The sequence below is a fragment of the Grosmannia clavigera genome (assembly GCF_000143105.1).
Source record: "Grosmannia clavigera kw1407 unplaced genomic scaffold GCSC_124, whole genome shotgun sequence".
NCBI lineage: Eukaryota > Fungi > Ascomycota > Sordariomycetes > Ophiostomatales > Ophiostomataceae > Leptographium > Leptographium clavigerum.
The window spans coordinates 195850-217015 of NW_014040819.1; the positions used below are offsets into that span (position 1 = coordinate 195850).

At 56.9% G+C, this 21166-nt stretch overlaps 6 protein-coding genes across 6 annotated transcripts; 3 read left to right on the forward strand and 3 right to left on the reverse strand.

Moving 5' to 3' along the window:
* Positions 1 to 1053: 1053 nt before the first annotated feature.
* On the reverse strand, positions 1054 to 2339 carry CMQ_1776 (uncharacterized protein; the record flags this gene model as incomplete). Its single annotated transcript, XM_014319147.1, has 2 exons — positions 1054 to 1787; positions 1955 to 2339. The coding sequence occupies 2 exons, from the start codon at positions 2337 to 2339 to the stop codon at positions 1054 to 1056; spliced, it is 1119 nt and encodes a 372-aa protein (XP_014174622.1).
* Positions 2340 to 3733: 1394 nt separating this feature from the next.
* Positions 3734 to 5529, reverse strand: CMQ_1800 (uncharacterized protein; the record flags this gene model as incomplete). Its single annotated transcript, XM_014319171.1, has 6 exons — positions 3734 to 3781; positions 3849 to 4121; positions 4182 to 4341; positions 4406 to 4607; positions 4665 to 4801; positions 4868 to 5529. 6 exons carry the CDS (start codon positions 5527 to 5529, stop codon positions 3734 to 3736), a joined length of 1482 nt encoding a protein of 493 aa, XP_014174646.1.
* A 3466-nt stretch (positions 5530 to 8995) lies between these two features.
* Positions 8996 to 10758, forward strand: CMQ_1811 (uncharacterized protein; the record flags this gene model as incomplete). Its single annotated transcript, XM_014319182.1, has 2 exons — positions 8996 to 9973; positions 10042 to 10758. The coding sequence occupies 2 exons, from the start codon at positions 8996 to 8998 to the stop codon at positions 10756 to 10758; spliced, it is 1695 nt and encodes a 564-aa protein (XP_014174657.1).
* A 995-nt stretch (positions 10759 to 11753) lies between these two features.
* Positions 11754 to 14090, forward strand: CMQ_1764 (O-glycosyl hydrolase; the record flags this gene model as incomplete). Its single annotated transcript, XM_014319135.1, has 1 exon — positions 11754 to 14090. The coding sequence occupies one exon, from the start codon at positions 11754 to 11756 to the stop codon at positions 14088 to 14090; it is 2337 nt and encodes a 778-aa protein (XP_014174610.1).
* Positions 14091 to 14454: 364 nt separating this feature from the next.
* Positions 14455 to 17812, reverse strand: CMQ_1791 (viral a-type inclusion protein repeat protein; the record flags this gene model as incomplete). Its single annotated transcript, XM_014319162.1, has 2 exons — positions 14455 to 14506; positions 14571 to 17812. 2 exons carry the CDS (start codon positions 17810 to 17812, stop codon positions 14455 to 14457), a joined length of 3294 nt encoding a protein of 1097 aa, XP_014174637.1.
* A 1567-nt stretch (positions 17813 to 19379) lies between these two features.
* CMQ_1772 (uncharacterized protein) lies at positions 19380 to 20705 on the forward strand (the record flags this gene model as incomplete). Its single annotated transcript, XM_014319143.1, has 3 exons — positions 19380 to 19403; positions 19480 to 19715; positions 19778 to 20705. The coding sequence occupies 3 exons, from the start codon at positions 19380 to 19382 to the stop codon at positions 20703 to 20705; spliced, it is 1188 nt and encodes a 395-aa protein (XP_014174618.1).
* Positions 20706 to 21166: the final 461 nt, after the last annotated feature.

Genomic DNA, 21166 nt, shown 5'->3' on the forward strand with positions numbered 1-21166 from the left:
CACACGAAGGTGTTGCCCGGCATGCCACTATCGTTTGTACGTAGTATGGCAGCAAAGTAAGCAGTGAAAGAAAGTGGCTGTGGTGTCAATCTCTACGCCCTTCTCGTCCATTGTGGGACCAACGTTGGGATGCCACCATGTAAGGCGTGTACAAATTGTCGAGGTCTCGAATTTGGCCGCGACAGGGGAGTAAAGATGGATTGATTGCGCACGGATTTGCAGTACTGTTCAACAAAGATATTCTGCTATCTTGTCCTGAGTGTCTGCCTGGCCGCCCTGTGCCGTGAATACATATATGTCCACCGTCCCAAGATTTAAGCTTCTTCATCTTACAAGAAGCGAGAGACAGAAAAAGAGGCAGCAGCCTTAAACATTTCAGATCTCGCTTATAATTATAATCTGCTGTCTCTGACGTCTGGTCCTGTGTGAAACGTCATCTAGTGATAGATGCTCAAAATGGCACACATGAACCCAGTTTTGTATCGCTGCCATAAGGCCTTTATTGCAAAACAGGTAGCTTTGGCAAGCCCTCTCTCTTTCCGTGTTGAGCCTCTCCAATGAAAGGATTAATCCGCTAACTTTGCGTAGGGCGCCTTTTCCGACCCGAGCGAGACGTTGGATGAGAATGTCTACCTACGCGCGATCATTGTACCAGAGGGCAAGAGACTGACGGATGGAACGTTTTTGTGGAAGTGCGACACGGCGTTCTTTCTCCCGCTGGGAGCGACTCAGTGGAGTCCCATACGGTCTACCGGACAGTGCACGGTGCCGCATGGCAGTGAACTCTTCTGCTGTGGAGGCAACGTCCGAATGATGGTTCTGTTTTGATCTACGGGACTTGCTGCTACATGGTGCACTGTTAGTGCTTAGCTATGGTACTCCGTACTTGTACGGAGTACTGTGCCTTAAACTAATACAAGCTTATCGGCTTTAAAACTGTGTTGTGGATCGGAAATGCTTCTGCAAAAACTAGCTTCTAATGACCTGTAATACAGCTCGTCTCTAGCGCTGAAATACACAGTACGATGCCCAAATTAAACAACCAAAACCTCCTCAATCGCCAGGAAACAACCTGGCCCGGACCTCGAGCATCTGTGCAAATCCCAAGACGATCTTGAGGCGGCCCGGGCTGTCCTCTCGACCGGATATGTCCAAGGAAACCAGATCGGTCGCCTCCAAGCTGCCGTTCTCAATGTCAAGTAGCCGCAATCGGCCCTCACCAAGCTTCTTGCTGATGAAACAGCCCAGATGCGCCCTAATGCTCTCGATGGGGGACAGCTTCAATGTGCCGCAATTCTTGATCTCCATATACGAACCTGCCCCCGACACAGGGACGCTCACAGCCATGGCACTGGTATTGATTTTAGCACCGTACAGCAGAGCGGCGAGAGTCGGGACTGCTTTTGGTACGATGTCGATGGCCATTTCGCAATAGTCCGGAATCGTATTTGAGATCGTCAGCGCTGCCCGTCGGTCTCCTTTGCTGCAGATGTCATCGAGCAATGCAGGCGGGAAGACCTTAGGGAGGTTCTTCTTTAGCGGGAAGGAGGAAAACCCCCGCCGTGTTCCCGGCTCGCCCTCGCACTGCGTGGCTCTGATGCTCTCCGCATTGCCACTCTGTCTGGTACGCTGCTGCGGTGGGTGTGGAGATATGTGAGAGTATAAGGTGGCAGGCTGGCTGTGGTTGGCTGGAGGCTGTGTTCGAGAAGGCCGGGGCTTGTATCTGTACTCATACTCGTGCTCGTACCTTGCTGGAGGCAAGTCGACTCCGATAGACTTCAAGACCCCTGCCAAGATGGGTTAGCCTGTGATTCAGTTGGTTGTGCAGACAGTCTGTACCACTTTTATACAGACTTATACTTGTATTGCCCGAGACACTTTGGCATCCCCAAAAGTTCCATCCACATGCCAGACGTCCCCCGTGATTTCATGCGATGCTACCCAACAGACTTACCAACTCGCCATTCCCAATGGTCCAACACACGGAACAGACGGCTGGCAAACAAGGCCACGGACTCGTCCACTCGGGCCCACGCCTCGATCATGCTTGCCATCGTTGCCAGGCCATACAGCGACAGTCTGGATGCTGCGGCGCGGACCATGTTCCCGGTCCCGGTCTGCGTCGCCATGTGGTACGCCAGCCAAGTACGAAAGCCGTTTTGGAGCAGAACATTCTCGACAGGATTATCGGGTGCCCGAGCGAGCGCGTCGTCGAGCCCAGCCGGAACCACGTCTGGCACCTCCCGCTCCTGTGCCAGGTATGCAAATAGCGCACCTGCCACGATGCTGGCGTCTCTGAACTCTGCAGAGCCTGTGGGGGTATTGTTGATCGGCGCCATGGTCTTTTGCTGGCTCTTGCAGGGGTTGTAGAATATGCGTGCCTTATGGATACGCAAGTATTTTGCCCTAGCAAATTCTATACTTTAAGCGTGGCTTGGCCGGCACTACGCCGTACTTTACGCCCCACATTCCACGGCGTAAGGTGTGCTTATCGCAAGGTATTGTCGACAGGTGTGTACCCACACCCTGGCCAAAATACACTGATACATTTGCCAAGATTTCTGGGAGGCTCGATTCTTTAAGTTTCACTTGCAATTGAATAATATCGGGAAGATATCGGTAGAAAGCCCCCATGTGTATTCAGCATGCACCTTCTGGTTGATTACGGAGTACCTAGCGGACAAATTTCAGTTTAGAGCTAGCGACACCCGCTAAGAATGCTACACAATGGCGCGCGTGCCCTATAGAGCATCTTGCCGTCATATCGTACAGCTTCCGAAGGTTTATACGGAGTACTTCGTATCTTGCATACCTAATCGATTTTACTCTCGATTGGCAACATGTTACCTCTCCGCCTCTAAAACAAGGCTTCTCTCCATACTCCGCATTGACAATAAATGGCCAAGGTGGCTAGTGATTCGCCATACATCAAGGTGGCCCAGATTGAGTCTATCAACAACTCTCACCGACAATTCGCCTCACCTGAACCGACGGAGTACTCCGTAAAAAATCCTACGACGTACGCGGTCTACAATTGGGTAAAGTTACGGTTACTCATTCGCGCGCTATAAGTGGGTCTAAGACCAATCGGATACTAAGCGATGCCCTGCCGGGCGTAATGCACACTTATTTACGGAGTACGAGTATGGAGTACAACTGGCGTAATGTCATTGGCTTACATAGTAAAATGCCTCCAGTGAGGACTCCGCCTTCAAGCCCGGAACCAGGACATTACTACTCCGTATGTAGGATACGATGCGAAGCGGCTGATTTTAAGGCCGAGCACCCTGGCATCTTACTGCAAGCATACATTACTATGTACTCCGTAAATACTATGTAGGAGCAAGATGATCAGTACGGAGTACAGAGTACGTCGGGACATATCCGTCACTACTCCGTAATCTCTGCCTGTGGATAAGGGTACTTGTGTGCAATCCTTCAGGTACTCGTAAGGCAGGCCACTATCCGATTACCCTGGGCAGACACGGTTAGGCTACGGTACGAAATGCGGCTAGAAAATGGTACTCGTACACTCGCCTCACTTTCACTATAACGGCCATCCCAAGTACGGAGTAGTTGTACCCAAGATCTAGCCAATAAGTGCCGTGCAGGATTGTCCACGAACCCTTCATCTCCTCAAACAGGTCACAAGACCCACGGAACCGCCAAACTCTTGACTGGCTGCAGCAACACGGGTGAAAACAGCCCCTCTGAAGCATTGGCTAGCTTGATTCTATTCCAGGGTGTATGTGTTAATCATAGGAAACTCGGTGTCCCAAGTCTTTGTTTGTAGGGTAAGGACAGGTTAGTCGTCCTACTGTCAACGGCAGGGGGAAAGCCTCACTCACCGTTCTGTCAGGCAGATTGGGGATGTCAAAGAGAGTGTCCGGTTGCGAGTCGGCGGCCGTCTCTGGAGACGGCTCGAGGGGTGAGACCACGGTAGTGAATTTCTCCGTCTCCCGGCGAAGCTCTTCGGCAACATCCATGGCACCAGCAAGCTCAAACAATTTTGAGGCCTGATTAAGAGCCACGTAGCTGGACTCATCCATTTGGTCAGGCAGGATGTGCATGACTTTGAGGAGGAAGCGGCTGGCGTGGAAGGTAGTTATGCCGTTGTAGTCCTAGAATGCAAGTGTCAGAGCAACTAGCAGCAAGTAATATTGAATGGGCAATCAACCCACGATCGTGTAGCGGAATGCGCGGCGAAACGAGCGGGACTCCCACTGCGTCTGGAGAAGCAGGCAAGCACTTGCCAATGCTGTCTTGACGAAGCTCAGCCTCACAGGATCCACGTCGCCCTTGATCAGTTCAACGCCGTGAAGGGCCAGACCGTTGACGTAACTTCAGACACGGTCGGTGGTTAGCACGCTTTTAACAAATGCAAAAAAAGAACGGTTAAACTCACAGTTTTACCAGCGCGTAGGGAACCATGAACCTGTTCCGGTCTTGGGTCGCTTCGAACGTCTGGAAGAGCGGATCGATGGTGTTGTTGATCCTGTGAAACCAGGCGTTCACTTGCTGATCATAGGAGGTCAGCAGCTTCGACACAAAGTCTGGCAATGGGGTCGCCTGCAGATGGGCGCTCTGCAAGCGGGCCTTGGCATCGCCTGGTACGTCAGCAGATCATCGCCTAGACATTCCTTTCCGTCCCGGGAGACACGAACCTGTGATTATAAAGCCTTCGATGTATGCGCAAATCCGGTGGTCGACAGGCCGGCAATACGGTGAAGCCAGCAGCTTCTTGGCATGCGGGAGATATTCCTGCATCTTGTTGATGGCGTACGGGCGGTTCAGGTTGATTCTGTGAGACGTGGCAGTCAGCTAAAGGCCCCGCCTTGCCTCTCAGCCATGCCTCGCTCCCACGCACATCAAGTCAAAGCCGCATAGCGTGAACCAGGCGCGAGCGCGTTCCACCACCGATTCTGTGCTCTCCGCTGCTTCGTCCCGGAACTGTAGGGCGGACAGGTGCAGCTGCATGTCATAAGCTAGCGAGGCAGCGTAGCCCCACAGCCGAGCCCGGCCGGTCCAGGCGGTGAGCAGCATGATGGCATAGAAGCCGAGCAGATCCATGTCCACGCCCTGGAACGTCTTGCAGATCAGAGCATCACCCTCGTCGACGAAAGAGCGGTAGCGCCCGGGGATCAGCGACCTTCCTGCAATCACGCAGATGGTAGTGGACAGCAGCGGATGCCGCCGGATGACGGATGCAGGTGGATAAATCTGGTCATCCACGAGGGCGATGACCTCCCTGCACTTTGTTTGATAGCTGCAATCGTTAATTCGGATGACCAGGGAGGGCAGGAAGGCTTGAACGAACAATGAGTACAAATCATTCCATTCAGACTCAGTCACGAGTCCCCGAGCGACAACGTCCTGTTGCAGTAGTAGTGTATCCTCTACAGAGCCGGTTGAGACGTCGCTGGTTGCCGCTGCTTTCTGTTTGGCCTCTGAGTCTGCCTTTGGGTTGGCTGACAGCCTATCAACAGCCTCTTGCAGCTCGCGTATTTCACCCCGTAGCTGGTCTTCCATTGAGCTCAAGCGCTGCTCGAGACGCGTCAGCCGGCTGTCATCCTGAGCCACCGGAGACGCAGCCTTGGCATGAGCAGCTCGGGGTGCCACAAAAACGCATTCTGCCCGGTTTGCGCGACAGCGATCACACGGTACGCGGTCTGGCCCGCCGCACTTAAGCTTTTGTTTGCGGCAGCGCAAACACGCAGATAAGGACCTGTCCTTTTCAGTATCCCTTTTCAGTGTCCGGAAGTGACCGTCGTTGTCAGAGATTTTCTCACCTGTTTGCTTCATTCATCGGACATGCGGGCAAATCTACAGAGCAGAGGGACAGCGTGGGTGAGAATACTATTGTTCGCAAAGATGGCCTCCGGAACCGAGACCTTATCTGGTTGCGGTCACGTGGGTCGTCAAGCTGGGAGGGGCTGTCGGCAAAAACTGACAGATATGCCGCAGCTGCAATGCGACCCATGCGCCTAGACAGTCCCAGGCGGCTTCATGCGTAAAGAAAGGAGCTGTCATTTCGAGCAGCAACTGGACTTTGTTTCTTGTGCTGATGCCTGATCCGGAGCAGTAAACATGGACAGACAAAGGGGTAGACAGGGAGCGCTGCCAATTGCACGCTGTTTATGTGGAGGAAACGGCGAGATGGGAGTGACGGGGGAATTATGCGTACAAATTTTCAACAGTATTCAATGAACTGAAGAAGAGAAAATGAAATAAGCTAGCAGCATGATTGAAAATGCCTGCTAGATATAGAGCAGAATGATACTTTATAAACAAAAAGGAAATTAGTAGAAAGAGCGAACGAGCGCTGGATTAGTAGATGTTTTACAGTATGGGAAGGAGTAACGGCAAACAAGCGGAAAAAAAGGCACATCGCTTCTCTCCCCCTCCCCCTTTTTTTTACAGCCCTCTTCACTTCTCCGGCGTTTCGGCCACAGGCAGCATGACTTCTGTGACAATCACCAGCCTGCCTCCTGAATTATACAACGACCAAATTACCGGCACTGGACCTGCTGTCCCGCATTACCCACATCTTCAACACCTGCTTTCGCTCCCAAACATACCACTTGGGTCTGTTCGAGATGGATGATAACCTGAGCTTGGATCCCAATTCATTTCTGCAGGACGTCTGGCAGGATACCGACAGCATCTACTATATGTAAGTTCTTGATAATGCCGATGCCGGCAGAGATGTCTCCAACGACGACACAAGTGCAGATCCGCAGCAAATCATTGGAAGAAGCAGCGATACATAATCGTTAGGTTTTGATGTCTGTCGGGACCTAAACGAGGTGCTCTGCCGTATGTATCGGCTTCCTGGATCCAAGACTATTGGTCAGACATGGGATTTCCATTCAACTATGCACAAGGAGGCTCACGATCCGGTGTTGTATAACTTGATAAGTCTGTTTGTCTCTCTCTACAAAAGGGGACTCGATTTTGGACGCGTCTGTTGTCGTAGGCTACGCACACACAGAGATGAAAGGCATGGTAGTGAGAGGGACCGCCCATTTTTGCTAGAAGCACACTAAGGAGCCTATATGGAAAGTAAAGACCAAATTATCATCGCCTTTAAGGAAGAGAACCGGCCTATTTATATCCCAGAAATCACATCGCCAGCGACTGGCACAGACGAAATGTCACCTAGGCCGTCCTGGACAAAAGGACTGCTATGGATTCGAAGGAAAAGCCAAGCAGTGCTACTGCTAACACTTCTGACGTTACTAAGGATTATCCTTTGGCCTTCCTTAAAAGTCTATCTTGGGAACTACACAGTTGATCCTGATGCTGAATACGGGCTGCCCTACATTCAACAGGTAATAGTTTCAGTGGCTGATTCATCCTGAGAAATATCACCTCATCATAGGCACGATGAGAGTGTTCTATGGCCAATTCTGCTTTCTTGCTAAGTGCCGCAGGTATGAAACGGCTAGGCGTGAGAGCGAAACCCGGATATACCACAATTCCCGCTGCCACACTATACAAAGGAACATATACAATGAGTTTCGGAGCATGTTACTCAGGGACTGGCCGGTGCTGTATAACGAAGTTCTCGATGGAAAATTGTCAAATCATGCCACCAAGCCGACTTTTTTACGTGCACATATGCGAGAGCGGCTGTCTGCCATGTGGGACTACTTTGTACCGGACGCCAACACAGCGGCATTGATTCCTCCTAGCGAGGGGAACATAGACTTTTTTTTAGGTAATGCCACCTGCACCGTATTCAAAAGTAATTATCACAAATCTTCCATCGTGGTAGGCAAGGCTATATATGACTAATTCATGTCTTTTCAACTGTCCTAATTTGATGATCGTCATTATGTTATCTTCTACCCGAGAGAGCTCATGGGGGAGATCATGAATTTGCGGCTACTCCGGTACTCCCTCTAAACAAAGCTTTCTGCGCAGATGCTGTCAGGTATCGCTGTGGGAGTCATGACACAGCCGGCCAACGGCAGCAGGAACAGTAGCATCTGCAGCAGCTTTGGGGGTATGAACAGAGGCTGTGCCCTGGACAACATGCCGCCTCCACTGTACCTGAAGAGATTTGGAGACCACCTAGATTCGCCTACAACGTCTTGCCGCACGGAAAAGCCGGTTTAAACGTCAAGTCATCTTCAGAAAAAGAGAGATGTACATCTATGGGATGCAACCGCTGTCGCTCCCTTTGTTCTGAGCCATTTGGCAGAACTCATCTAGCCTCTGAAAATTTCCACCCTGCAGCCATGAGATCCTACGTGTATCGGGTGTCCTGATCTGGTAAGCCTTTTTGTGCCTGGCTGTCTGTGCCATAGCATCGGCACGAGCAGCCTTCAAGGTGAGATGCAGTTTGTGGCACCAGAGGCGGGAGACCAATAAGATAGCGAAATTTGACTATATTTTACGGGTGGAGTAAAGGGGTCCCAGCGCCCAACACTTCGGTTAGTATATTCCCCAGTTTCCCACCAGATTATCCCGTCTCTTCTTAATCTATGTAGCCAGCTCGCTTTCTTATTTGCTTGCTGAAATCTGTCGGCGTCTTTATTCTTACTCATTTGCCGCCCCATTTTTTAGTGCGTACTAAGTGTAATATTCGCTTCCAGCCAGTGCTAGCAGGAAAGACAGATCCATCGGCCACGACCAGATTCTGGTAGGATGCATCAGCAAAAAGTCGAGCGAGATTATGTGATTTCGGGATAAGAACTCGCTGGCTGGAGAAGGCGATGAGTACTCCGTATTCCGTATAAGCAATGTAGCGGGGCATTCTTGATTTAGTGCATAATATGCATATATATGGTGCGGGGCAGCCCGCTTTTCTGCAACGGGAGCAAAGTCGACTTCAGCCTTGCGCTAGGCAGCAGCACGTTGACGCACGTGACAGTTTCCGTATATATTAGCTAAACGGAGCAGGCCTTAGTCAAACGGGTGGAGTCAAGTGGTCTAGTTCGAAAAGTCTTACTGGTTTTGACGCGGACGAACGGCCAGCGACTCAGCGACGATGGACAAGCTCAGCGTAGAGATAGTGGAGCATATTGCGTCGTATATGGATGCGGGCTCGGTGATGGCACTGATGGCGACGTGCCGAGCGATGCGCAAGCCGTGCGTATCACGGCTGAGCCCGGAGCGCTACCTGCAAAAGACGTTCCGCCAGGCGTCGTCACTGCTGGCGGCAATGGCAGACCACGGCTGCGTGCTGTCGGGCTCGCGGGCACTGGATTACTTTGTGCCGGGATCGACTGGGGAGGCGAGCAAGTCGGACGAGGGCGAGGAGCTATCGGACTGGGACTTTCTGGTTCCGTGCGTGGAAGGTAGCGTATTGGGGATGATGGAGGCGTTGGCAGCGTGCGGAGTGGACTGGGGCGACCACCGACTGTCGGAGCTGATGGCGCTGCCCACTCGGCGCCTGGGAACGACGGCAGTGGTGTCGGCGACCACGGCGCAGCGGCTGCTGAACCAGCCGTACAGCGAGCAGATGCGGTCGATGGACGAGATCGTGGAGCGACTGCGGCAGTGCGGAACGCTGGGAGAGACGGAAGAGCTGCCGGCCGAGGCAGAGCGGATGCTGCGAGGACTGCACGCGTTTGTGAATGAGATGATTCACGCCGAGTTTGCGGGGGTGACGGTGCAACAGACGCTGGCAGAAACGACGGGCGGCCAGACGCGGTTCCGGTTCGACAAGGTGCAGCGCAAGAGCAGCAACAGCAGCCTGGGCCTTCTCGGCGAGTACGGCGGCTACGACATGAACTCGTACGGGTCCATGTACGGGATGCCGGGGGCCAACGCGAACCAGCCAAACGCGATACACCTGGTCAACTGCAGCATAATGACGAGTCGGACGGGACGACGGGCCAAGGTGCAGCTGTTTCAGTGCCACAACATCGCCTCGGCCTCGACGTCACAGTACAGCAGCAGTCTGCGGCATTTCCGGGCGACGACGCCGCTGACCTACGTGCTGGACGGCTACTATGCATCCCACGTGCAGTGCTTCATCGGCGGCTTCTGTGCCGGCCACTTCTACTACACGCTGGCCCGCGAGCTAACCAGGCGGTTGTGTGGCCCTTTTCCGAGGCGCAGGCGCCGGCCGTCACCAAGGCCGTGGCCAAGTACCGCCAGCGCGGCTTCCACTTCCGCCATAGCGGCCTGCTGGACCTCGAGGTCAACAGCCGCATGTCAACGGCGTTTTCGCCCGAAGCCTCGGACTCGGCTGTCGGTCGTGTCGTCCTCGAGCTCGTCGCCGAGGCCAAGGCCGCCCATCATCTCGGCCAGCCCGGCACGCTGCTCGTGCGCTTCCGCCGTCTCGAAGACCGCCTCGCCCAGCAGGTGCGCGCGCCGCCTGACGTCCTGTCGGCCGGTCGCCTCGTCCATGGCCTCTATCGCCATCTGCGCGATGCGGTTCTTCGCTTCCGCTTCGACTTTATCTCTGGTCGTCCCGTCGCCGCCGAGCCCGTCATGCCGCTGTTCTCCGACAGCTATGGCACCAGCCACATCAGCTCCGCTCACAGCCGCTTCCTCGTCCACAGCGACCCGCCCTTATCACCCTACTCGCCATCAGCCGGTTTCGTCCGCCCCATTAGCGCCTCGCGGCTGCTGCCGGCTCTCGCTGTCGCCGACGCTGTTCCCCCGGCCATCCCGCCCGTCGGCGTGCTCACGCCCGGCGACCCCGACTGGACCCGCTGGAAGTCCATCCTGTCACTCGCCCCCATGTCCTGCCACTTGACTAGCTGCGAGCGCCATCTCAAGCACAAGCCGCCGCAGATTTGACGACGAAAATGGTTCATGAAACTATGCCATATTTTGGGCTTTGCGCCCGCATCTAGCGCCAAACGCTAGCCAGAAAATCCAGCTCGCTTTGCTACATACTCGTACTTTATTTTTACTCCCCGTATCTATTCTTGTCGCTCAGCCAACAACCCCACAACTTTAGCGCCTAAACTGACTATTATCCCACTCCCGAAGCCATCGCGCCTTCTTGTCTTGGCCCGCGTTCCTGCCACAGCCCGCGAGTCCCTCATGCTTGCCGTGCCTGAAATTGGCCGTAGTCCTTCGTATTTCGTATCATCATTCTCACATCATACACATCGATCTTCTTTCTTGACTTCTCTCTCGCATTCTCGCGCTATCCGCCTTTATCTGCCTGTCTGACTTCTTTTTTTGGGCTGCACTGCCTCCCGTCCTACCTGCAACGGCGGCGGCCCAGTCTGCCCAGCCGCACGACAGGGGTCCCTGACTGACTGCCAATCCGTTTCCTGGGGCAACACAACAGAATTGAACAAGATGTGTCTCTTTGTTCGCTCTCGCCTCGACTCCTAACCAATGCTCGAGCCTCTTCGCTGTTTTACTTTTGCATTCCGCGACTTTTTCGCTCCTTTCTCAGTCTCCTGGTCTTTGTCCCCCCTGGTTCAGTGACCAGCCAACACGAGAAGTCCAATACGAGAAGGCCCAGCATTCCCGCTGCTCAGCCTAGTTCCACCATTCCTCCCACTCACTGCATCTGCGACATTCCTCTTTTCTTTTTCCTCTTCGCTAGCCCCTTTCCTCTGCGTCGTACAAATCCTCCCAGCGGTCGACCTGTCAAATCCGCCGCATTTTCTTGGCGTCAACTATTCGTAAGCATCCTTCTCCCCAAATGAAGTTTCGCAGCATCCTGACACGAAGTGCAGCTTGCGATCCAGCCCATCTGCCTCTGCACCGTCACCTGTCTTCGACAAACGTGAGCCGCCACGGAAACCGGTCTTCTTCCCTCCACATCTTTCACAATGCTACACAGATACTCTTTCGAGTCCAACACGGACGAACAGCAGCCTCTCGACATCATCTACAGCTCTCCCCAGCATACCGCTGACCGACGACAACCACCACAGCGCCGCCAGAGCTCATTTTACGACGACGACCCCAATGGATCTTACTACGATCCGCCTTCTCCACCACCACCGGCCCGCGGCCATAACGCAAACTCCGGGCAACAACGCTCATGGCTTCCGGCCGGCGCTGCCATGACTGCGGCTCCACCGCCTCTTACGACGACAATTCAGCACGCAGGCGACGACCAGGTGTACCAGGTGTCGCCCATGTCCCCGCCACGGCCTCCACCGCACCGCCGCTCGACCCGGGACCCGCAGTACTCCTACCCCCCGTCCGCGTCTGCCACCGGTCAGCTGGCGCCGTCTATTGTCACACCGGGCGCTGACAACTTTGGCGACTCTGCCGCCGGCGGCATGGCTGCCATCGCATACACGGTGGCCGAGCAGAACGCCCGCGATAGCGGACTGCAGGCCATGCGGGGCATCTCGCAGCCACAGCAGCAGAGCCCAGCCTATGGGGAGGAGCGCTACGACGATCCGGACTTCCAGTACCAGCAGAGACCAGCGCCCCTGCGACCCCGATCGTTTGCCGCAGCAGGGCAGAGCTCCAACAGGAGCTCGGGGTCAAGCCAGCAAGGACTGGGCACGGCAGCACTGGTCCCTGGAGGTGCGACGTCCAGATCCGGAGCACCGTCACGACGCCCGCCTAGCTACGCCACAGACGTGTACGCAGATGACCCGTACCAAGGCTATTCGGGACATGACCCGAACCTGGGCGTCCTCGACCCGAGCGAGATCGAAGACGATGGGGACGAAGGGCTGGAGTACGGCCGACGCAGAAGCACCCGTATGTCGGTGATGAATCGCGTGGGCCACAGCCGACGGCGCGACGGTCGCAGCAAAGCCGTGCCCGCAGTGGCAGCAGTCGGTGCCGTGGCAGCCGGAGGAGCAGCAGTGGCGGCGGCTGTGGGCAATCGCCTCAGCTCGGGAGTGCACTACAGCGCAGTGCAAACTGAGGGGCACGGTGGTCGAGGCGACAGCGGCAGCGGTGTTATTGGTATTGGTAATGGTGGCGGTGGTGGCAGTGGTACTACCGCTGTTGCCGTCGGCTCTCATGCATATGACGACGGCGGCAGCGCCGAAAAATCAGAGTGGCTGGCAGGCCAGAGCACCAGCTCGAAGCGGTGGCGCTGGGCGGCAGCGATTGGGCTGGGAGTGGCGATCGTGGCGGGCATTGTATGCGGCGTCGTGTTTGGCGTGGTGCTCAAGAACAAAAACAACGGCAGCAGCAGTGGCAGCAGCAGCTCCAGCAGCTCTAGCAGCGAGCTGTCGATTAAGAGCCCGGAGATCCAGAAGCTGCTCAACAATACGAAGCTGCACAAGGTGTTTCCGGGCATCGACTACACGCCTATCAACACGCAGTACCCCGACTGCCTGACACACCGGCCGTCACAGAACAACGTGACGCGCGACGTGGCGGTGCTGTCGCAGCTGACGAACACGATCCGGCTGTACGGGACGGACTGCAACCAGACGGAAATGACAATCGAGGCGATCAACCGGCTGGAGATGCAGGACACAGTCAAGATCTGGATGGGCGTGTGGCAGGATGGCAACGCGACGACGAACGCGCGGCAGCTGGAGCAGATGTGGGACGTGCTGGATGCCAGCGGATCGGAGCCGTTTGTGGGCATCATCGTGGCGAACGAGATCCTGTTCCGCAAGCAGATGACCACGACGGAGCTGAGCAGTCTGCTGTCGGAGGTGCGCAGCAACCTGTCGGCGCACGGGGCCGAGGGGCTGCCGGTGGCGACGTCAGACCTGGGGACGGTATGGGACGCTGCGCTGGCCGAGGCGTCGGACTACGTGATGGCCAACATCCACCCGTTCTTCGGCGGTGTCAACGCGACGGACGCGGCGGCCTGGACATACGACTTTTGGGAGACAGACGTGGGGGCGGCCTTCAAGACGAACACGAGCCGCAACATCATCAGCGAGACCGGCTGGCCGTCTCAGGGCGGCGAGGATTGTGGCACGGGATCGACAGAGACGAGCTGTCCAGATGCGGCGGTGGCCGGCATTGGCGAGCTCAATCGGTTCATGGAGGACTGGGTGTGCCAGGCCTTGGCCAACGGGACGCAGTACTTTTGGTTTGAGGCGTTTGACGAGCCGTGGAAGATCTCGTACGATACAGACGGCGAGGCCTGGGAGGACCATTGGGGCCTGATGGACGTGAACCGGAATCTGAAGACAGGCGTGACGATTCCGGATTGTGGCGGGCTGACAGTGTAGGAGGCGTCATGTGTGTGGGCAGACTGATTTACAGCATTGGCATTTCAGCGATTGCTGACTAGGATGATATCGTAATGGTTGACTTGGAAGAACGCAGTTTCGTTTCTCACGTGAACTAGACACCATGCTATTATATTCGGATACATTGTTGTACAAACGCTGTCCATCACGTGAGTGTCATGTGACGGGAGTATTAGCAGACTTGACCACGAGTTGCCTCTCCTGAGAAGGATAACGAGCGCATTATGCAACTGCGTCACGGCTTCACGGCTTCCCGGGCTCCCGGCTTCCCGGCTTCACAGCTTCACAGCTTCACAGCTTCACCGGCTCGACTTCCACATCCCTGCCACAGCGCACTCACCCACTACCTCGCCGTCAGATGCTGGATGGCTGCCAGCCACTTTTGCTCGTCGGCACTAAATCTGTTAGCGTGCATTTCCTAAATCCAATATATCCAACACATCCAACACACACACGTACCGATCAAAGCGCAGCAGCTTGCCCAGCACCGGCACCAGCTGTGCACGCAGCCGGTTGTCCTTCTGCTCAAGGAACTGCAGCATGATTGTCTTGATGTAGACGGCATCGGGAGCCGCTGGCGTGGCCGCCGAAGAGGACGGCCGGCTGCTGTTGCTGTCGATCGACTTGCGGACGGGTGTTGTCGAAGATGTGTCAGCCGTCGTCGGCCGTCCTCTGCCTGCGCTTCCACCACCACTCGCCCGCGCCTTTTCAAACCGCTGTCGCTGCTCGTCCAGCACCCGCCGCAGGTCCGCCCGCTGTCGCTCGGCATCCCGCACCGCCTGCTCGGCCCCGTCGAGTGCTGCTCGCAGACTGGCCACCGTCGTTGTCAGTGCGGCCGTCTGCTCGGCTGCAGCCGCTGTTTCCGACTCCTGTGCCGATAATTGCTGTGCCAGCTCCGCTGCCCGCGCCTGCAGCCCGTCGCGCTCAGCCACTGCCGCTTCAGCTCGCCGCTCCAGCTCGCGCGCCCGCGTGCGCAGCTCCTCGGCCTCGCGGCTGCGACGTCGTGCTGCCACGCCTGCTTCATCTTCCAGCCGCTCGCGTTCGGCCACGGCCGCGTCTAGCTGTGCCTGCATCGCCCGCACCTTTCCGTCTGCCCGGCCGTCCACGTCGGCCAGCAGTCGTCGCATCGTCTCGGCTTCCCGCGTCCGCTCGCCCAGCAGCCGCCGACACTCGGCCAGCTCCTCGTCCAGTGCCTCGGTCGCTGCCTGTGCCTCTCGCAGCTGCACCCCCACCTCGGCTGTCTGGTCTCGCATGCTTGCCAGCAGCTTCTGCGCGTTCGCGTACTGTGCCGTCTTGCGTACCACCTCTTCGCGCTGTGCCGCCTCCTCGCGTCGCAACCGGCTCGCCTCTTCTTCCAGTTGTGCTGTTCGCCGTCGCTGCTGGCCTGCCTCTTCCTGCTGCCGTGTCGCCTGCTGCTCGGCCTTTTCGGCCCGTACCTGCTGCTCGGCCTTCTCGCCTTCTGCCCGCCGCAGATCGCGTCCCATCGTTCGCTTCTCATCCTCAAGCCGTGCTCGCTGCCCCGTCTCGCCCGTCAGCTTCTCCCGCAGCCCCTTCGCCTCTGCCTCGCGCTCGCTCGCCAGTCGTGTCGCCCGCGCCGCCTCCAGCTTGGCCTCCTTCTCCCGCTTCTCCGCCGCCGTCGCCTCGGCCGTCTTTGCTGCCAGCTCTGACCGCACCGTCTTCAGCTGTGCTGCCTCTTGTCGCAGACTCTTCAGCTCAGGCTGTGCCTTCTGCAGCACCTCCCGCAGCTCTGTCGCGTCCTTAAACCGGCTTGCCGCCAGCTGCTGTGCCGCGCCCACCTCCGACTGCAGTCCAGCGCGCTCCTGCTCCAGTGAGGCCACCGTCTTCGTCAGCGCCTCTCTCTCCTTCTGTAGTGTTGTCACCGTTTGCGTCAGCGTCTCCCGCTCCTGCTCCAGCGAGGCCACCCGTTCTTGCAGCTGTGTCGTCTCTGCCCCCGCCGCCTGCAGCTCCTTGATCCTCTCCTTGGCCTCCACGTGGTCCTGCCCGATGGCCAACAGATTCTCCTGCAGCGTCTCAATCTCCTCCCGCAGGTCCTCCTCTGTTTTCCGCTGGCGTCCTAGTCGCTCGATCTGCGCGTCTTTACTGGCTGCCTCTGCCTGCAGTCGGGTCACCTCCGCCTGCAACTCTGCCTGCAGCTCTGCCATTGCTGCTGCATCGGGAGCTGCCTCGCTCTCGGCCTCCACTTCGCCATCTGCAGCTCCTACCAGCGTCAATTCGGATGCTTCTGACGGCGCCGGTTCCATCGCTGCGGCTGCTGCTGCCGTTGCTGCTGCTGCCGCCACCCCACCACCACCGTTGTTCTTCTTCTTCTTCTTGTTCTTCTTTTTTGCTCCGCCGCTCGTGCCTGTCGGTGTCTGTGTCGTTGTCGTCGGTGCTGCCGCCGCAGCTGCAGGTACCACTGCTGGCCGTGGTGCCGCTGCCGCCTTCAGCAGCTGCTCGATCAAAGTGTCCCGCTCCTTCTTCTCCTTCGCCAGCTTTTCCTTCTCAGTCTTTGTCGCCGCCACTGTCTTGTCGAGCTGCTTAGTCAGTGCCTGAGCCTCGCCCTCCAACTCTCCGTTCTTGGCTGCTGTCGTCGTCAACTGTGCGTTGAGTGCGGCCACCTCCGTCTTTGTCTGAATCGCCGCCGAAAGGTCTGTCTGCAGCTGCTCTACTTCCTTCTCGAGCCTCTCGATTTGCTCTGTCTTTGCTGTCGCATCCTGCTGAAGCTTCTCGATCTGCTGTGTCTTCACTGCCGACTCTGTCGTCTTCGCCGCAACCTCATCGCGCAGCTTCCCGATCTGCTCCGTCTGCTCGGCCGCCTGCAGCCGTGGCAGCTCGCTGTCGGCTGAGAAGAACTCCTCGCTGCCGTCCTCTGGCTTCTTGACGTGCTTCCTCGCCTCCGCCACCTCGGCCTCCGCCTCGTCCAGCTTCTTCCGCAGCCCGTCGCGCTCGCCTGACACTCGCTTTAGCTCCTCTAGCACCATGTCGCTCTTGAGACTCAGCTGTCCGAGGTACTCCACCAACGCCTCTGGGTCACGGATCGACCCCAATGGCGTGTTCTCGCGCAACACCCTCTCAAACGGTTCGATCGACGTCGCCCTCCCGTGCGCCACCCGGTACGACCGCAGCAGCTCCGGATATGTCGCCTCCAGCTTCTCCAGCTTGCGCAGCCGCGCCCGGATCTCTGGGGGCAGCTCCGTTTTGTCTGGCCGCGTCGTCATCGTCTTTGCCGTCCTGTCGGCTGTCTCGCCAGCCTCGTCCTTGTTTCTGCCGTCGGTGCCATCTTGTCTGGCTAGCGATACCTCGTCTCTCGTCTCTTTCTCCTCGCTCCCTCTCGCACCCTCCTTCTCCTCGCTGCCGTTCCCAGCTTCTGCCGGCATCGGTGTCGACGTCCGCGACGGCTCCTCGCTGTCGTCGATCACAAAGGCCGCCTCGAATACAGACGGGTCCGTGTTCGCCGTACCCTCGCTGCCCTTGTTGCCGTTGTCCTGGCTCGGTCGCGTTGATCGCGCCCGTCGTCCGGCTGCCGTACCCTCGCCCTTGACGCTTCCTGTTCGTGACACCGATGTCGACGATCTTCTGCTCGGCGACGATCCGCCCGATGATCCGGCGTGCTCGCCTGTCCTCTGCTGACGTGCCTGCTCTTCGGCAATCGTCCGATCTATCGCGCCTCTGATTCTCTGTACACTAGTTAGCATCATCATTGGCAGCTGCTCGAAGCACAAAAAGAGATGCAAGCAAGAGAGCACCCGAAATGAATCTCAAAACTCACTTGAAACATAGCACCTCTTCTAGGTCACTCGCCAATTTGTAACTGACAGCTTCTGTTGCTTCCTTCTTCTTCGGCGCCTGATACAGCTCCGCCCGTCCTGTCAGTCTATCGCAGGCTCTCGTTGTCTGGGAAATGCTCCTCTTGTTCAAACCTGTCGTTGTTCTTGTTTTGGACAGCTTGGCGCTAAGTTTCAGGGCGTCATTTGAGCACAGGCTTTTGGCGCCACTATCTGTGGCTTAGTCAGTGTTGTATGGTGCTTTTTGGGTCTACTGTGTAAGATCGTAAAGATGTATCTTAGGATTAGTCAGAGAACCGACTGCACAGGGAGATCCTACAGAGGAATGGGGAAAGTACCGTGTCGAGGCCCGACGTCGATTCTTCACATCGTCGAGCAAAAGCAGAAGGGCCTCGAGAACGAGACAGCAGCGTCAATGGAGAACAAAATGGTATTAAAAGAGAGAGCTCTCAAGACGAAGGCGAGACACAGATAGACCGAATGTGTATCCGAAATTTGCTTCCTTATACTGAAAAGCTTCAACTAATCGCTCCTGGACGTCAATTTCATCCACATATTTTTTTACAACCGGCCTGCGCTCATTTGGCTTCTGTCTTTGATAATTCGTCCAGTCCATGGCACTGTCGATGACTGGAGCGGACATGGATCTCGGCAGCGATGCCAGCCTGCTTAGTCTCGCAGACTACCTCCCAGACAAGTTCCTCCAGCCTCGTCCGTTTTTGAGCCTGCCGGCTCTCCTTGAACTGTGCTGGTGGTCTTCATTTGCTTCAACGTTGGATCGGCTGGCTGCCCTGCGTGGTGGCGCCTGTCGCTCAGGCCCAGAGGCGCTATGTGATAGATCGCTAAGGTGCCAAAGATGACGATGGCACTCTCTTGCGCCCAGAAACCAAGACCGCCAAACTCCATATTGCCCACATCCCGCCGCACGTTCGCCGAGTTCTTTGGAAACAAGTTCCCGGTCACCCGTGCACTCTATTGGCGAGATCCTGCGAGACTTGAAGACACCGCCGTGTAGACGGCTCGACCGAGAGTCGGAGAGAGACGAACATTGTCGCTGTTATGCATCCATACCTTATTGCCTAAAAAGGCGAAATTGGCAGCCCACTGCCAAGGTCGTATTCGCATTCGCGTTGCCCACGAATTGACGTAGCTGTGATCGGCGCCCGCGCTTAGTCAGCCAAGCTTGCATCGGCCACCATAAGCTTGTACGATACTCGCAGCATATGTCTCTATTTCTTCACGATAACGTGGCCGACAGCAGCCCAACGCCTGGACAAGGTCATCCGCCGTGTCCATCCGCTCCTTTCCTTCTTCTTCTAGTCTCTCTCTGTCCCCCGTCCTTTTTTTCTCATTGCCCCCCGCCTTTTCGCTTCGCTTCGCTCCCTGTCGCATCGTTTCCCAATTTTCGGGCTGCTGCTGTTCTATTGCTGCCAACGGTCGAGTCCGAACAGAGCCCGGTTTTGTCCTTATCCCGCTGCCACCGATGGTCCTCTTCTGGCCATGGAAGGTACGTGATGTGCACACGCCAGCCTGCGGGCATCGTGCTGCCCCCATGTGCCTGACGGTCGCTGACCAGTCGTCAGGGGGTCGATGCCTCGCCGGCGTCGTTTGAGAAGGCGCTCGCAGGACTGGCCGCCAAGATCTCCGACACCCAGGCCAAGCTCGACCACACCCGGTCAGCCGCGAGACGGGTCCGTGTGCTCGCGACGCTGTACCTCTCGTTTGCCTACGTGGTGTACGCCATCGTACTCGTCCTGGTCGTCGGCTATCGAAACTTGGGCGCGCTGGAGTGGTCGGGCATCGCTGGAGGTCCGCTCGCGTGAGTGTGCTGCCCTACTGCCCCTGTGCTCTGTCTGCTGCTAACCGGATCTCTGTCGACAGCATTTACACCGTCCGCACGGTCCTCGACGCCTACTTCAACTTCCGCATCGATATGCTCACTGCTCGACTCAAGGACTTCAAGGCCGAGCGCGAAAAGACGATCCTGAAGCTCAAGGCTGCCACCAAGTACGACTCCACCCTCGAGCTGTTGGAGAAGTACGGCGGCGTCGAGACCAAGCAGGGCGACCACAAGAACAAGGGCAGGCCGCGGCTGGCCCATGTCGACGACAGCCATGCCCACCCGTCTTCGTCGATCCGCACCGGCTTAAAGCCCCCAGCAACTGCCAACATCGCCCGCGGCACACCGCCGCCGCCGCCAGTCATCTCCATCCGTCCGAGTCCCGATGCTCCCGATGCAGCTTCTGGTTCCGATCTGGACGTGTCGGCTGAATTTGCGCCCAACGCCTTTGGGCCCGATACCGAAGACCATATGCTGCTGCTGCAGCAGCTGGGGTCCCGTCCGGCCTCGGCCATTTCCAGGCCGGCTACTGCCAACACCAGGCCGGGCACGGCCACGTCGGTTGCCACCACCGCTCTCGCGCCGCCTGCCACCATGACCGTTGCCGCCGCCGCCCATCCGCACTGGTATGACCGGCTGCTGGACCTCCTGATGGGCGAGGACGAGATGGCCGCCAAGAACCGTATCGTGCTCGTCTGTGGCCGCTGCCGGCTGGTCAACGGACAGGCGCCGCCGGGCACGCGCAGCCTGGCTGAACTGGGCAAGTGGCGGTGCATGGGCTGCGGCGCTGCAAATGGCGAGGTGGCCGAGACGAAGCCGTCTCTCGGCGACGTATTGGAAAAGCGACAGCGCCTCCGACCCCAGCGGGCGTCCAGCAGGCCACCGGAACTCTCGGACTGTGGAAGCGAGCTGGAACCAGACGAGGCCGAGGACACCGACTCCGAGGCCGACAGAAAAACGCATTCATAAGCCATTTGCCATACCACATGGTCACGTGACTGTGCACGAGCGGTCCTCGAGGCTGTGGTTTCTCATTCGCAATGGACCACAAAGGCAGGTGCGTCTGAAGGAGAAGAAGCAGACCTGGGCAAAGTTCTTTCGTGGACGATCGAGCAGCTCTGCTGAACACTGTGTTGGGCACTCTGCCGTTGTAGTGACCAGGCATGCACTTTATATTTTCTAGCGTCATTTAGATGTTTTTGCGATATCTGTCTGCTGCACGTCGTGGTGATGAATGGGCCTCGCTCTTTCGACTTGTCCGTGAAAGGCCTTTCAAGTCGTTCAGAGATTGTGTCCAGAACGCGGCCATGTTCAAGAACAATGCAGCCAGCCTTTGTAGACAGCCGGCTGGCCACGAACAAAGCGAACAACATCTTTGTCCCAACAGACGGACGGTCTGTATAAAACAGCAGCCGCCATCGTGTCCCAAA